This window comes from Phalaenopsis equestris, unplaced genomic scaffold, assembly GCF_001263595.1.
Source record: "Phalaenopsis equestris unplaced genomic scaffold, ASM126359v1 Scaffold214628, whole genome shotgun sequence".
NCBI classification, from domain to species: Eukaryota; Viridiplantae; Streptophyta; class Magnoliopsida; order Asparagales; family Orchidaceae; genus Phalaenopsis; species Phalaenopsis equestris.
Genome location: NW_018233397.1, coordinates 266,397 through 284,967, shown reverse-complemented (window position 1 = coordinate 284,967; position 18,571 = coordinate 266,397). Strand labels below are relative to the sequence as shown.

Below are 18,571 nucleotides of genomic sequence, written 5' to 3'. Positions count from 1 at the left end.
ATATCACCTAGACCAATATATATATATATATGTATATATGCATACTAATCCAATATGTTTTATTAAGGATTTCGTGCTTAAACTTAAACTTCGTACTTGACCACTACTTGCTTCCGAACATCTTAGCTGGAAAAGGTGCAGCATTTCTTCTCCGGGGCATCCAATATCTCTCTTTCGAAATGGAATTAAGTTGAGGCCTTCCTCTGTCTCTCTCTCTCTCTCGCTGCCCATTTTTTTATAGTATAACCTGTTGCTCGTCGCCGTCCAAGGTGGGCGTGGGGGAAAGATGGATGAATACGCGAGGGAGATGATGGACCTGAAAACCCTCGTTACCCGAACACTCGAGAAGAAAGGAGTTCTCGCGAAGATAAGGGTAAGTGCTCTTGTTTCTCCGATTCCTTTCAGCAAATATGTAAATCGGCTGGCCGGGACCTTTATATGTTAGAATTAGGGTTTCGGATTGATGTTATATCGGCAGTCTCTAGTTTTTACTTTGTATGAGGTTGCTAGCATAGAACAAGCCCAGAGAAAGTCGATAATAGAATGAGCTAGGTTGTGTGTGTTTACTTATTTTGGAGATTTTTTTTTTTTTGCATCCCCTCCAGGTTTTCTTCCAAATGGTTACTCTGTTTTGGTGAGCTGTAATGCTTTTAATCTCTTTGTTTATCGTAGGGTTTGAGTTCACTGTCTACCTTCCACTTCGTTGCAATGGCTCACACTGTTGAAATGTAAATTATTTTGGTTTTGGATTTTCGAATAACTCTTCTAGTAGAATCAAATATTTCCTGATAATTGTTAAACACATGAGCTGTAATCTGCTGAGTTTTTGACATGTTAATCTTACACACCTAGATCTTTCCATGTGATATGGAAAGCAAAATTGGAGATCTATGGCAGCTCTTATCATTCGTGTTTAGAATTTCAAAATACAGATTGTTCTAAGTTGAAATTTTTTGCAACTGGGTTGCAGGCTGAGCTCCGAGCAAGTGTTTTTGAGGCAATAGAAGAAGAGGACCGAGTAATTGAAAATGAAAATAGTGAACTTCCTCCAGCATTGCTTGGTAGTTGCAATGATCGTGCGAAGCAGCTACATACCTCTCCTACAGGTCTCTACTAATGCTTACATGAAAATAAAATTACTTTATCATTATCATTTTAGCACTTCTCCATCATCAATTTATTCCTATTGACTTTAAAAACATTTTGTTAAACCTGTTTTGTATAAATAAGTTTAAAAACTTTTATCTGTATTGACTTTGATCCACTTCTTTTTTTCCTTAATCATTTGATAATAATTTTATGGCCACATTTTGTTGATGCATCTGTTACCCTTCATCGCACATCTCCAACCTAATTTTGTCTATATTATACTATATGTTTTCCAGTATATGTTAGATTCTGCTTCTGCTGCATTTATGATATGATAATTTCTAAATCTATCATTTATAAAATTTTCACTCATCTTAACATCTTCTATGTTATGCTAAAACTTGTTATCATCTATTTCCTTACAACCTAATGCTTTTATCCATGTAACTTATACGATTTGGTGGCATACAAGTTATTGATAGACAATTTGAGCTTGACATAAGTAAGAATGCATGTTAGGTTTCTTTTTCACTACCCTAATGCTTTGTCATCACCTGTTTGTTTTGGTGGCAATCTGACCATAAATTCATGCTAATGTCTTCCTACGAGTGGTTTGGAATTGGAAAGGGTTGGTGTAGGCCTTTATTTATCTGTTCTCCACCCTTTTTCAACAATGATGCAATATTTTATGAAATTTTTTACCTTTCTTTTCAACTCGGCTACATATAACTTTCAAAAACCATTATCAATGTGTATTATTTTCCAAATGTCTTCCAAAACCACTACCGTATAATTCAAAGATACATGAAGACAAAAAGATTTAATAAAATGCAACTTTTGGTTCATTTACCATTAACGATGGAAATTTGTGTTATTTTTATTCTTTTCCCATTTTTTTTTTTTGATAAAAAATAAAACCATTCATTTATTGATTTCATTGAATGACAAAACCAGTTTTCAAGAAGGCAAAATTTTCTGCTAAGTGCATCGACTACCTTATGCAGAATAAAAAATTATATTCCTTAAGATGAGTTTTATATTTTGCATGCCTAGCTTTCAGCTTTGTTTGGGTATTAAAAATTGAAAAGCTTCATGTACTGAATCCAAAATAAATTCCGTATTAATAAAATAATGATGTTATATTTGTAAAGCTTGAACAATAATATTATATCGCTTGTGGAATATCTTATTTTTTTTTACTTTGAATTTCACTAAAGAAGGTAATTTGATGTTTTTCATGGGATATCACCTAGACCAATATTTGATGCATTACTGTCAACTTTGAAGTCGTTTTCAATACTGGAGAAGTATATGTGTTTTATTTAATTTTCTTTTATTCAAATAAACTCTCTCATGTTATTCCTTAGTTTCTTAAAAAACTTGTCGGTTTTAAACAATCAATTATTGCAGCAATTAGAGTTTTAAAATTTCTACTGAAAACAATGGTAAACAGTAACAAAGCTATGAAATTTTTTCATCTCCATCATAGATTTTGACATCAACTATTCTAAAATCCTCTTTATGTTGGCTCATCAACGTTTAATCTGTTATTCAGCTAGTCATGAAAGAACATTTCTTGAGAATAAATTATTTATCATTTTTTTAAAATTTTCTGAATTTCATGCAAATGAATAAGATGCACATTAGGAAATCTACTAAATATAAGTACATCATCAAAAAAATTAACAAGAATATTGTCCATGCGCGATTTTAAAATTTCATCTATTATGTGCAATAATGTATTAAGTGCATAAGAAATGCCGTTCATAGTTTTAATTTAATTTTTTGTTTATCTCTCATCAAAATTTGATCTGATGATTGCCAATTTTAACATCAATTTCAATATGTAATTTGATTCATGAAACGCATCTAGTATGCCTCAACTTTAGTGATTAAAAATAATTTTTAACTGCAAATTTATTATGAGTTAACCATCCACACAATTATCTATATCATCTTCTTAATATTAAGAAGAGTGGGCGTGGAACAAGGGCTTAGGTTTTATTTAATTATCAAGCATTTCCTTGACTAATTGTTGGAGGTTGTCTTTCTCCATTGGAATCATTTGATAATGAGAGGGGAACTACCTAAAGTCAAAGTAATTTGATTTTGAATGTCGCATTAGGTTGTGCCCTTAGGAAGCTCATCAGGTTTTACATTCATATTCTTTTACAAGTTTGGATATATTATTTTATTTCCCTTACCATACAAGAAGTAGCAATTCCATGTAAGCTTCGTATTTTTGAGATGAATATTGGTGTTGACTATTCTAAATTTTCATTTTTTTGTAGACTTCAACCTATACATCTTGAGAGAAAATTGCATTTGCTAAGAAGTCTTCATTATTAGTCATTTAAGTGAACCTCTTAAGATTAACTAGTAATTTATGTTCTCTTTAAGTTTAAATAAATTCATATAAATGGTCATAAATGTTCATTAGGAGATCTATTAAATATGTGCATATCATCAAAATAGACAATAAAAATTTCCTATAAAATTTTATAAAATTTGATTCTCCAAGAACATTAACGCACTAGTAACATTTGATAAGCAAAAAAGCATAGCACCACATTCATAAAGTTATCAACTAATAAAAGAAATTTTTTGCTCATTTCTATCTCCAATTCTAATATGATGATTACCACTTTTAAGTTAAATTTTGGGAAAAACAATTGATTCATGTAATATATCTATCACAAGATTAAGTTTAGGGACCGAGAATAGATATTTAATCATGATTATACTGTCAACATGATTATATGTACACAACATGCCTTATTGTTCTTAATGGTAAGAAGAATTGGTAGGCACAGGGGCTTACAATTTCTTGAATTAAACCATTTTTAAGCAAATCGAATTATGATTGGAGTTTATATTGCTTTATTGGACTCTTTTAGTAATGAGGGAGATTAGATGATGACCGTTATTTGCCCGTGTTTTGTGTGTGGGCGAGTTGGTGGGGAGAGGTAATTTATTAGTATAGTTTTTGGATGTGACATTAAAAAACAATCATAAAAGTTTGGACAAAAATTCAGACATATATGCAACATTTTATTTCTTATTTTCAACAAAAGATGCACAAATGTGTTTTTTCTTGCATGCTATTTCAAATACATGAAGACAAAAGAATAATTTTTCTCTTTTGTTTGTCTTGGGTGTTGTTTAGTTTAGTTGTGCCAAAATGTACTTGATTTCATTAAGCAGAACAAAATGAATATGCTTCCTTCTTTTATGACGGATATTTATATCATAAAATTTGACATGCATCTTTAGAAAAACATCATACAATTTTATAATTATACCTACCAATATAAAACTTAACAAAATACCCATCATTAATTGGAAATTCACCATCTTTCTTGAACGAAGCAATTTTGCATGGTTTTTGGCGTTTCTCACACTCGAATTTTAGTATTTTTGTCATTTATTTATCAACCATATATTTGTGGCTCTAGGGTCAACTAAAATCAAACATTTCTTATCACAAGTTGTGCAAACAACATGTACATTGTTGTTCTAAAGCCAATCTTCATGTGTGATCTTCGGAGGCTTCAAGACTATGGATTACAAATTTTTTGTTCTCATCATATGGATCACAAAATTTTCGTGTCATTTATTCATCTTTTTTGTTTTAGGATCATACATTAGTTAATCTTTTTTTCTTTGTAATTAAATTAAGCCCTGCTTCTTTGATGACCCCTCTTTTTTTATAGAACATGAATACTACATTTTAATTTCCCCTTTGGGAGGGCTACACAGTCCCTTGTATGCTCTCTAGCATGGGATCTAGAGGTTATATAATTTTTGTTGCGGCATTCTTAACACTTGAAACTCCCAAATCTTGAAAATATTTATTTGTTTCTATGTGAGAGCCCATAATTATTTTTCTTATAGTCCCAAATCTAGAAATTATTCATTTGTTTCTCTTTGAGAGCCCATAATTATTTTTCTTCCGCCTAAGCTATTTGGATAAGCTTCTTTTGGACAATTTAAGTGATGCACAAATAATTCATTATGGATGATTATTTTCAAGCCACTTAAAATATTTTGCCACTAGTTGATCACTTGTTGTCTGACTTGAATATTTATAAAATCTTTTATCTTGTTAACTTTGTTTTTTTTTGTTTCGAACCATAAAATTAATTGTGCCAAAATTATGGAAATCCATTGGAAGAAAATTATAATCTACTTTATGTTTAATATTAGGCCATGTCGAAATATGTTGAAGATATTCGTTCTCGACTTGATATTTTTGCCACCATACTAAGGCTTGGCTTTTGAGTTTTATTGGAACAAAGTTTTCTTTTTTTTTTTCCCTTTTTTATGTTTTTTTTTATTTGAGAAATATATCATGAGATGCAACATAATTTTAGATTGAGTTCACCATCAAAGTCAGATACGCCGTTATAGATTTTCTGTCAGCATTTTTGATTACACGTGCTAGTCAAATCGTAGGCCAAGTTGACCATGTTGAATGTCATATCTTTTGTTGCTTTATTTTTAGGGCAAACTTGATGTTTTAGCTTTATATTTCTCGAGTGTCTTCTCTGGCATTTGGAATAGTTATACTAGGGATTCTTTCACCAAAAGAAAATTCACTTACCCAAAATAAGATGAGCAAAATTACAACTCTTAAAGAAGAAGATGACTATAAACACAAAATAAGCAACCTATTCTACTTACAATATAACAAGCTATTTCTATTTAATAGTAAAAAGTGCCTTTGAAGCAAGTAGGTAGTTCAAGGGACTTGATCATTTTCTATTTCTTATTTAATACCTTTTCTTTTGATTGTTGGGGTAAGTTTGGTAGCTAATGCATTAACCATTGGTGGAATTATCATTTGCTTTATTAATTGGTGCTTTATTTTTCACTTGGGGGAAGTCATTTACATAAGAAAGACATAATTATTTTTTAATCATCTCAGACTCAAAGCTAAGAAAACACTAGGATAATGAACTATCATTGTTTTTTCCCCCAATCATATACTACTTAAAATAAAAAAAAAGTTAGAAATCATTTTAAGATCCATAGCTATGAATGATTTTAAGAAGTAAATAGCCACGTGGAACTTAAGTTGAAACTTTTATCCTGTAATTGTGTGGATTTTCTGGAATATCAAAAAAAAAATCTCTAGCATGTTCTTGGGAATGGAAAGTAAGCAAAATTTTTCATGGTGTTTGGTTTGATATCCAATTCAGAAAGGTCTAGAATTTGTAACAATTCTTTTTGATATGGGATTAGGACTCAAACAATTAAGCTGTGTTTTTCTTTCATTTTCTACTTGCCTGTGATCCATCTAAAACCCTGTGTGGTGACGGCTTTTCCCATAGCTTCTCCAATTGATTATTAGTTCCTATGCAGTTGTTTCCTTGTTTATCCGGTTCTTTTTTTTGGGTGAAGTTCTCTTACTTCAGTGGTTTCAATACTTTTGACTTTAACTATGGGGATGTAAGAGGCATAACTCTGTGTGCGGCTGTTTCGCTTTATATTCTGTGGCTGTTTTGACATTTCTTGTTGATTGGGATTCGTGATTGTCACAAGAGAAGGGGGATTTTTGCAAGAATCCGTGCCTTGTGCCTTATGCCTCGTGGTTTGGGGTTTCAACTATTTTTGTGGCTCTTCCTTTCTGGGGCTGCTTTTTGGGTGGTTTAATGTGGTTTTATTTGGCGTTTATAAATAAAACATTTTGTATGGAATAAAATTTTGTTTCTGGTGTTCAAATCCTCCTTGGGATTCAATCTTGTTGATAGATAATCTTTCTTTTGGTACAAACATAAGGCTTTCTCTCCTGCTGTAGCTTTTCACTCCTGCTGAAGCTTTTCACTTGCATTCCATTCTTCCTTTTCTAATTGTTTTATCATTGTTTGTTGAATGTGTAATGGTATTTTCTTAGGTTTTTGGTAATTTAGATTTTAATCATGCACAATATTTTAGTGATCCGAATAATTATTGAGGTTGATAGTTTATGTCTTGCAAAGGTTGCATGTTTTCCGTATTATTTGGTTGTACTTAAATGTTAATGGTATTTTAGATGTTTTTAAGAGATTCTAGACATTTAAAGTTTTCTACATGAGCCTCAAATCTCATTTCACACTCAACAATTCTTTCAATCTTTCTCACATAATTATTTTTAATTTTTCATAAAGATGCCAATACTTTTAAAAAGTACATTGTACTATCATTTTCCCTTATATTGTTTTGTCCAGGGAGTTATTTGGCAAACTTAAATCAATTCATTGCTGTTAACCGTAAGCATGCTATTATTAAATAAAATTAAAGCAATTAAAGTTTTTTGAGAAAGTTATACTAGTTACTTTTAAAATTTTAACTTATTTGTCATCCCTCTGAAAGAGAAATTTTATTCCAAGTGATCATGACAACACAAGGTATGGCCTGGTATCTTAGGATTTATTTTTCCTTAAAAGACTTATTGGGGACGTTTTTGTGTACTTCTACCAATTCTTGAACAGCCCTTACATCATTTAAATGCTTGTTTTGTAGTGCATTGTAAGAAATATTGAAGTAATTAGTTAAGTGAAATGAAGCACCTTGATGATTTTTGCATGAAAAGTATGAAAGGTAGGAATGGAGATGAATGACAAAGGTAGAGGAGAAATTCTATGAACAAATATAAAGAAATATTAGGTTCATTTAAAGGAGGTTAGATGAAGTGTTCTGATCGGTCAGCATAAGAGTTAGGATAAGAGCTAGAATATAAATGTATAGCCCTTCCAACTATTTGACTTTGTATTCTAATAGGTGACGATAATCATTGTATGCTATGGTTACAATTGACTAATAAAGATTCACAAAGCATGCCCTACTTTTGTTGAAAATTGGCTAATTTTACATGATATTTCTAATTAGAATGATGTTGGCATCATTGAAGCATGCTTCAATGATTTAATGCTATGGGGGTGACCTCGAATTGAGATCGAATGAGCCAAACTTATCTTGAACTCAACTCGAACAAACTCGAATTAAAAGTGTTGTTTGAGTTGAGTTGGCTCAACTTGAAACAAAACAATCCCAAACCAATTTGCAATCATTTTGTGTTGGAGATTGAGGACCTATGCTAATCTTGTGTGTTGTATGAGTAAATTACCAAATTTGTTTTTATCTTATAATTTTTTATTTTGTAGTTTATATTTTGTTTTAAACATGTCTATGATGATGTGCATATGAGAACAATATATGTCCTCTTTATGAAGCTCCTAGTTTGGGCAATGGTTTGTCTGGTTTGACTTCAAGGGATGGTTTCAGAATGAGCAATTATCAATTTTATGATTTGAGAAAAGATATCTTCTTTTACCATTGTCCTACTTGATGCTTTAATTCTCTTCATTTTGTTGATTTCTTAAAGTTGTTAATTAAATTTTCATTGTTGTTACAAATATCATGTAAAAAAAAAAAGGATTGTTGAATTTCATACCTTAAATTTCTAAGTGGTTTCTTTATTCAAAATAAATTTTTTTTATAATTTTCATATATTTCTTAGTTTACACCTAAAAAAGAGAATTTTGGTGTAATTAATGATTTTTTATATGCGGATTTAATATGTTTTGCATGATCAACCATCCACTTTGACTTTCATATTATATTTGGAGCCGTAGGCCCATAATTATTCAACATCAAATTAGCGTTGGAGCTTATAGTTTCATGAAACTAAAAGTAGAATATAGTGGATTGATCAATAAAAATATACTAATTATGCATTCCAAATTAAGCTCTGTCATTGCCGGGTCCCAAGTCCTAGATGTGAAAAATAAAGGTTGCGTTAGGTAGTCGACAACCAAAGTAAAATTTGTCGAAAAATCATTACATGAATCTTTTTGATCACTATGTAAATGCTAGGGCGTCCCCTGGAAGCGATGCGCTGCATGGTCTGAATACAGTGGAAAGTGTGCAATGGTCTCTACACCGGCGCCGTAGTGCTACATAAGCAAAGGTTCTCACATTACAGACGGATGCGGGTAAAAAAGTTAGTTGATGAAATTAATGTTATGATAAGATTTTGGAATCGAAATACTCTCAAAGTTAAATTAATGAAATTAGTGATATTATGATTCATAGAAAGATAAATATATTATGTATTCAAGAAACTAAATAGGTTGGAGAAAAAGCTAAGGAGATTGATAACTTTGGTTTTAAACCATGGTATTCAGGTAAGAGTCGCACTATAAATGATGTAGGTGTAATTATAGATAAGAGTTTGAAAGATAATGTTGTGAAACTTATTAGAATTGGAGATAAATTATAGCCCTTAAGATTATTGCTGATACTAAGATTTTTAATATTATAAGTGCTTGTGCTCCTCAAGTAGGTTTAGATATAAGTTCTAAAGGAAAATTCTGGAATGATATAGAAGACTTAATACAAATGATACCTCTTGAAGAAAAAAGTTTTATATTAGAAGATTTAAATGGACATTTCGATAGAGTGGTAGAAGATTTTAGAAATATTTATGGCAGCTACGGTTTTGGAGGGATTAATGAAGAAGGTAGAATCATATTAGATTTTTCTTTAGCGTATGATTTTATTTTTGCTAATACTTTATTCAAGAAAAGAGATAAGCATATTATTACTTATAAGAATGGATCTAATAAAACTTAAATTGATTTTTTTCTTATGAGAATAAGAATCGTCGAGAATATAAAGATTGTAAGGTCATTTTAAGTGAGGATTTAAGTACTCAAAATCGATTATTAGTTCTGAATTTTAATATGAAGAGTTGTAAAATAAAGAATACTGGAATTTATTGTCATAGAATTAGATGGTGACACTTAAAAAACACAAATAAAATTATTTTTATCAGTAAATTTAAGATTTCAAGATTTAATGTGTTCATGAAGAAGCAAATTCTATGTGGGATAAAATAATAAACACTATTAAACAAGTGACAAAAGATGTATTTGGAGAATCAAAAGAAAAAATTTCTATAAAAAAATAGTTAGTGTTAGAATAATAATGTGCAAAAAAATATAAATATAAGAAATTATGTTATAAAAATTGGCTTAAATGTAAAAGTTTAAAGAACCGGGAAAAATATAAAATGGCCTGTAGGGAGTCCAAGAGAACAATTTGTGACATTAAAAATTCAGCTTTTATTGATCTTTATAATAGGCTAGATACTAAATATGATGAAAAATATATGTATAAATTAGCCAAACAAATAGAAAAGAAAGGTAAAGATTTAACTCAAATAAAGTGTATTAAAGATGAAAATTAAAAAGTGCTTTTCATATAAGAAGATATTCAACATAAGTAGACGAGATTTTGATAAATTTTTCAATGAAGCTTCTAAAAATACGATTAACTTTAGTGATCTTAATATCGTTAGTAATATTAAAATGTTATAATGTTTACTATTGCCTTAGTTAGAAAGAAGTTGAGGAGGCTTTAAAGAAAACAGAAGGTGGAAAGTCTATAGGACCTGATGATATCCTCATTGAAGTGGAAATTCTTAAGAGATTTGAGAGTTTCTTAACTTGCTAAACTCTTTAATATTGTTTTAAAAATTAAAAAGATGTCTGAGGAGTGGAGGAAGAGTACTTTGGTCCCCATTTTAAGAAGAAATGGGATGCACAAGAGTGTAAATTATAGAGGAATTAAGTTGATGTGTCATATTTTAAAATTATGGGATAGAGTAATTGAACATATGTTAAGACTTATTATTAAGATTTCTCTTAATCATTTTGTTGATTTCTTAAATTTGTTAATTAAATTTTCATTGTTGTTACAAATATCATAATTTTGGCACATTGACTATATCCGGGCTTTCAATTCTTGCAAAAAAAAAAGGACTGTTGAATTTCATATCTTAAATTTCTAAGTGGTTTCTTTATTCAAAATAATTTTTTTTTATAATTTTGTTTTTAATTTTCATATATTTCTTAGTTTACACCTAAAAAAAGAGAATTTTGGTGTAATAAATGATTTTTTATATGCGGATTTAATATGTTTTGCATGATCAACCATTCACTTTGACTTTCATATTATATTTGGAGCCGTAGGCCCATAATTATTCAGGATCAAATTAGCGTTGGAGCTTATAGTTTCATGAAACTAAAAGTAGAATATAGTGGATTGATCAATAAAAATATAATAATTATGCATTCTAAATTAAGCACTCTCATTGCCGGGTCCCAAGTCCTAGATGTGAAAAATGAAGGGTTGCGTTAGGTAGTCGACAACCAACGTAAAATTTGTCGAAAAATTTTTACATGAATCTTTTTGATCACTATGTAAATGCTAGGGCGTCCCCTGGAAGCAATGCGCTGCATGGTCTGAATACAGTGAAAAGTGTGCAATGGTCTCTACACCGGCGCCGTAGTGCTACACAAGCAAGGGTTCCCACATTATAGACGGATGCGGGTAAAAAAGTTAGTTGATCAAATTAATGTTATGATAAGATTTTGGAATAGAATTACTCTCAAGGGTAAATTAATGAAATTAGTGATATTATGATTCATAGAAAGATAAATATATTTTGATTCAAGAAACTAAATGGGTTGGAGAGAAAGCTAAGGAGATTGATAACTTAGGTTTTAAATCATGGTATTCAGGTAAGAGTCACACTATAAATGATGTAGGTGTAATTATAGATAAGAGTTTGAAAGATAATGTTGTGAAACTTATTAAAATTGGAGATAAATTATAGCCCTTAAGATTATTGTTGATACTAAGATTTTTAATATTATAAGTGCTTGTGCTCCTCAAGTAGGTTTAGATATAAGTTCTAAAGGAAAATTCTGGAATGATCTAGAAGACTTAATACAAATGATACCTCTTGAAGAAAAAAAGTTTTATATTAGAAGATTTAAATGGACATTTCGATAGAGTGGTAGATTTTTTTAGAAATATTTATGACGGCTACGTTTTGGACGGATTAATGAAGAAGGTAGAATCATATTAGATTTTCCTTTAGCGTATGATTTTATTTTTGCTAATACTTTATTCAAGAAAAGAGATAAGCATATTATTACTTATAAGAATGGATCCAGTAAAACTCAAATTGATTATTTTCTTATGAGAATAAGAAATCGTTGAGAATATAAAGATTGTAAGGTCATTTCAAGTGAGGATTTAAGTACTCAATCGATTATTAGTTCTGGATTTTAAGATGAAGAGTTATAAAATAAAGAACACTGGAAATTATTGTCATAGAATTAGATGGTGACACTTATAAACACAAATAAAATTATTTTTATGAGTAAATTTAAAATTTCAAGATTTTGTATGTTCATGAAAAAACAAATTCTATGTGGGATAAAATAACAAACACTATTAAACAAGTGACAATAGATGTATTTGGAGAATCAAAAGAAAAATTTTCTATAAAAAAATAGTTGGTGTTGGAATAATAATGTGCAAGAAAATATAAATATAAGAAATTATGTTATAAAAATTGGTTTAAATGTAAAAGTTTAAAGAATCAGAAAAAAATATAAAATGACCTGTAGGGAGTCCAAGAGAATAATTTGTGACATTAAAAATTCAGCTTTTAGTGATTTTTATAATAAGTTAGATACTAAATATGATGAAAAAAATGTGTAAATTAACCAAACAAATAGAAAAGAAAAGTAAAGATTTAACTCAAATAAAGTGTGTTAAAGATGAAAATTAAAAAGTGATTTTCATATAAGAAGATATTCAACATAAATAGACGAGATTTTGATAAATTTTTCAACGAAGCTTCTAAAAAGACGATCAACTTTAGTGATCTTAATATCGTTAGTAATAATAAAATGTTATAATGTTTACTATTGCATTAGTAAAAAAGAAGTTGAGGAGGCTTTAAAGAAAACAAAAGGTGGAAAGTCTGTATGACCTGATGATATCCTAATTGAAGTGGAAATTCTTAAGAGATTTGAGAGTTTCTTGACTTGCTAAACTCTTTAATATTGTTTTAAAAATTAAAAAGATGTCTGAGGATTGGAGGAAGAGTACTTTGGTCCCCATTTTAAGAAGAAAGGGGATGCACAAGAGTGCAAATTATAGAGTAATTAAGTTGATGTGTCATATTTTAAAATTATGGGATAGAGTGATTGAACATATGTTAAGACGAATTATTAAAATTTCTCTTAATCAATCTGGATTTATGCCGGGGCAGGTCTACTTTGGAAGCTATATATTTATTGAGAGGTTTGATTGAGAAGTTTTGATTGAAAAGTTCAGAGGGAATAAGGAGGATTTACATATGATTTTTATTGTTTTAGATAAAGCTTATAATAATATTCCAAGAGATATTCTTTGGAGAGTTCTAGAGAAGTAATGTGTTGATATGACTTATATTCAAATCATTAAAGATATGTATACTAGAGCTATTACTTGTGTTTGAAGAGGGGGAGGATTGACAAAATATTTTTCTATTTCAGTTGGATTACATCAGCGATCATCTTTAAGCCCATATCTTTTTGCTTCAGTTATGGATGCTCTTATTGGACATTTATAGGAGGTTGTACCTTGGTGTATGCTTTTAGCTGATGATATCCTTCTTGTGGATAAGACTAGAGAAAAAACTTAGGAAAAACCTGAATTTTGGAGGTCTACATTGGAGTCTAAAGACTTTAGTTTTAGTAGAATTAAAACTAAATACATGAAATATAATTTTAGTAGTAGTAGCTCTAGTGTCAGAGTTGTAACTACGAGTGATCAAATTATTAAAACGTGTGAACGCTTTAGATATCTTGGGTTTATTGTTCAAAATGATGGTGATATAGACGGGAATATTATTAGTAGAATTCAAATTGGTTAGTTGAAGTGGAGGAATGCTTCGGGCCTATTATTTGATAGAAAGTACCTCTTAGATTGGAAGGAAAATTTTATAAGATGGTGGCGAAAACTGCAATGCGCTATGGTGCTGAATGTTGGCCTTTAAAAGAGAAGCATAAAACTAAATTAAGTGTCATCGAACTGAGAATTCTTAGGTGAATAGTGGCTTTACACTTAAGAGACAAAATGCGAAATGAACATATCCTTGATAAAGTTGGTGTAGCTCCTACGGCAGACAAAATTAGAGAGAGGCGTCTTTAGTGGTTTGGTCACATTAAACATCGACCATCTGATGATTCGGTTAGGTGAGGAGGTGTTTAGATTCGACTTATTTTAAGAAAGGCAGTGGTATACCTAGAAAGACTTGGGCATATTGTATAAAAATGATTCATTTATTAGAATTAAATGAAAATATGATACTCAATAGAACACTATGGAGAAAAAAGGATTCAGGTAGCCGACACCACTTAGTAGGATAAAGGCTTGTTGTTGTTGTTATTATGCAATCTAAATTAAATATGGTAGGTTGTAATTCTTTTTAAATATGTGTCAACAATGAGTTTGAAAGTTATTTTCTATATTAGATGGTGATGCATGATAACTAAGGGTTGTGGTTTTCTAATGCAATTATATGATGCAAAATATGCCTTCATACATAGGAAAATTAATGATTTGCAGCCTACAACTTTTTAACTAGTCCAACAACCTTTGTTTTTATGTGAACAAACGATACTATTATTTAGAATAAGTGATAATGAAATTTTCGAAGACATATTAGAATTTAAACAAAATTGGAATAAAAAAAAAATTATTGAGTAAATGAGTTTAATTGATTTTTTTTACATATTTTTTTTTGACCTAAATCAAAACACTATACTAGTATTGATAAATTGTGCAAACGAAATAAAAAGTTATGAAATTATCAAATTACAAGAAGTTAAGCCTCACACCAATCCTTAAACCAATATTAGGAGATGGCTTCTTCTAAACTAGTTAGTTGAAATTCCTCATCCTACTTTTGCTGACAGAATTGAAAAATAGAAAAGGGAAACTTTATTTAAGGCATTTACAAATGACTTGACTCATCCTTTTTAACTTAGGCTAGTACATAAGATCAACAATTGATTAGCTTTAATTGGAGTATACATTGATCCTTAAAAGAATTCCCAACTAAATTTGAATTTTATAATCGATTGAAACTAACCCCATTGTCCAATTTAAATTCCATTATCGTCTTAAGTCCATCGAAATTCTGCACATGTTGCAATTGAAGAGCAAAGCACACTCTTGAAGGTTATTTATAAGAACTGCATGGCAATTTGATCTCGAACCCGAATGCCTGCAAGGTACTTATCAACACGTGGCTTATCCACAACTTTCTTTTATTTTTTTCTTAACTTAGGAAACCTATAAGCCAAAATTTCACGGCATCAATATTTCTAATTATGAAAAATTTAGTCATATGAATTGGATTTTTGAAAAAGAAATTATGGCTAAGAGTACATTATAGCTTCAATTTTTTTTTGGGTGTGGGAATTAATTTGGCTAAATTAAGACTAAAAAAATGCAATCAATTAAAATTAATGAACTGTAGGAAATGTAATCCTTGTTGGCATCATCACAGACATGTACTCAAACACACAAATAAAAAAATAAAGTAACTAATATGAAGAAAATTCATGAATATATTGATATTAATGCTTTTTGCAATGCTTTCTACAAGAATAAACATGAAGATTTCCATTAGATCTTCATGTTGCACAAATTTGATTTTGATGAATGTAGCGTTTAATAGTCATTGAAACTTCTGTAGGGAATCATCACAATTAGGTTTTTCTCACTGATGAATAAAATATCTTTGAAACCTCTATCAATAGTGGACATAATCTCAAGCAAGAGGTAGACGTAGAATATATCTAATGAATTTGTTGTAGATTAATGAAATAATGCAAATTGGCGACATTGAAAATTTGTAGGCTTTAGTTCCAATAACTTGCATAATTTTAAATGTTGCTCCTTCCTTGCATTCGATTCTTAAGGTTCCAATGGAACCCTTTTTAGATTTAAACACACCGTCTCCTTATCACCATATTTTAATTCAACATCTCTCTTGTTCACATTATTGTAATGCTTATCATTGTCCAGATCAGTAATCAATTTGTTTGTGAATATTTTCATGCAGTTCATACATAAGCGGTGCAAATGTCCTAAACCTTGATTTTATATGTGGATCAATGAGTTATAAAATGTCTAGTTTGATATCCTATAATAAACTTATGCTAGTAGTTCTATTGACAAATAAATTCTATCCAAACTCATTTGTAGATCTTACCTAAATGCATGGAATTTTATTTGACAACATAACATATCTCTCAAGCTTTTCTTAACCACTTCAATTTATCCATCAATTTGTGGATGATAAGCAATTAAAAATTTAAGCTATGTTTACTTTTATTATTATTTTTGCATCCAAAGATTCCGAGAACCAACTCATTAATATTACATCATGATCCGAATCAATTATCATAGGTAAATCATGTTATTTAGCCACTTCATCAAATTATATTTTATCAATTACATGGTATGAAATATGTCATTTTCTTTAAATGATAACCACTATAAAAATAAAAATCATGCTTACAAATCGTTCAATGATTAATCCACACAAATCATACTATTGTCTCCCAAGAATTTATATGAAATTGGTAAATGTGCACCATGATATCTTTGATCATGCACTCATATAATTATCTTTAACTTTTGAGGTTCTTGTGGTTGGTTGCACATGCTGGGCAGCTTGCCGCTGTGGCATTAAATATTATGTTAATGTGCTGACACAAATTTAATTTTTATATTAATCATTAGATGACAATTATGAGATTTGTATGTCACAACGACACATGCTTGTCGGCCAACTTTTTCGATAGATTTGAAAATATGGTATATGAAAATAATTTTTGAAAGTTAATTTAAGTATAAAAGATATATATAGTTTGAGTTTTAAAAGTAGTATGTTTTGATTTTTGAAAAGTGAGACCAAGTGGATCTCATTCAATAGTTTACATAATCGTGTCCGATACCGCGAATACTATACATTCCCGAAAGATAAGTGTAGACCTCGGTGATAGACCCAATTATGCAAACTAAGAGATTTGTGATATCCGTTTGTTCTGCGAATCTTTTATATGTGACCGGCAAGTTCGCCTATCTAATATAAAGATTAAATAGAATTTATTTTATCTGGGTTCAAAATTTCCTATAGAGGCAAACCCCTATAGTTAATTACGTCTCAAATGACTAAGATCACTTGAGAAAACTCTCGATAATGATCAAAGGTATTAGTCTTCAAGATTTCAAAGTTTAGGTTTTCACAGTAGGACGTGGAAAGACAAATGGGAGTGGCTCAAATATGAACAGTTATTTCAGGAGTCCAAAGGAAGGAACAGGTAGGGGATGTCACTGATCCAAGGTAAATCTCGATGACTTCCTAGACTATCCTACGGTGTGACTATTTTTTTTTCGAGACGATGTTAATTAATTGTTTGATCCTGTCAGTTTTGTTATTTGGGACTTAAACTTGCATAATGCCTGATTATGCAAATAGCCCACAGAGATATGAGGGTTTACATCGTATTATTCGACAACCTCAGAACCTAAGGCGAGTTAGGACTTACGCTGCACAACATGGTTGTACAGGAGTCTAAAGAAGATGTGAGGATTTACGTCGCGCTAGGCGAGCTACCTCGAAGTCCTATGGGTTGTTATTATGCTAAGGAAGAGATAATGCTGAAGAAGATCCTCTTGAGGCTTGGTCTGAATTCCTTGCCGTGCTGCCCACAAAGTTGGCTCCAAGCTCCTGTCGGCGCGACGGCTCCAGGGTTTAAGTGTTTGAAAATTGTAGTTTATGTTTCACAGTTTTGTTGTCAAAGTTTGGTTTTGTTCTGTTTTGATTTTGGTTTTAGTTCTGGTTTTGCATGCAGAGTAATCAAATTGCAGGTAAATAAAAATGTACTTGAAAAGTAAACTGTAGTAAAGTAAAATGCTGTAGATAAACTGTAAAAACGTATCTGGGCATCTGCTACTGTTATGTTATTAATGTTGCGAGCATAGCATGATTTGCAGGAGATTTAAATAAACTTGCAAGAAAACTAAACAAGACGAGAAAACTTAGCACAAAGGTCAGAAAAACGAGTCGTATAAATCACAAGCAAACGAAACACTTAGCCACATATGAAAGATCAGGAGTGGGTATAAGACCTTGGTGAAAGTGGGGGCCCAGAGCTGGGCTGTGTGCTTCCCGATTATGAACAAGAGTTACCGGCCCGACAATCTACAGAAAACAATCTACAGAAAGCAGTCCTTAACCTCAATCCAAGTGACTAGCCGTGGACTTTTATAAATTTTCATATAAAGATTTTCATGTAAAAGTTATTATTTAAGTCTTCTTTTTATGCAGAGTTCTTTTAATCATGCAAAAGAAATTTTTGTTTTATTTTTATAAATATTTTCTAAAGTTGTATAGTCCACAGACTAGTCACTCTAATCGTGCTAGAACTACTGACAACCTAAGAGTGTCGGGAGCAACAATCCCATCAAGAGTCGGCGAATAGTATCATGGATCCTTTCCTCTCCCTTATTAAAGATCCTTGAGGTAGGAGATATTATTCTAATAATTTCACTTCGTATCCCTCGTTTAAGCACACAT

The 18,571-nt window shown here is 30.6% G+C and overlaps 1 protein-coding gene across 1 annotated transcript in view; it reads left to right on the top strand.

Annotated features, from left to right (window-relative positions):
- The first annotated feature begins 94 nt into the window (after positions 1 to 94).
- LOC110037075 (protein TONNEAU 1b-like) overlaps positions 95 to 18,571 on the top strand; it is a 45,862-nt gene continuing 27,385 nt past the window's right edge. The window contains exons 1-2 of the mRNA XM_020741651.1: positions 95 to 373; positions 971 to 1,106. Of these exons, the coding sequence (XP_020597310.1) occupies positions 287 to 373; positions 971 to 1,106 (223 nt within the window). The 5' untranslated portion in view covers positions 95 to 286. The remainder of the gene's footprint in view (positions 374 to 970; positions 1,107 to 18,571) is intronic.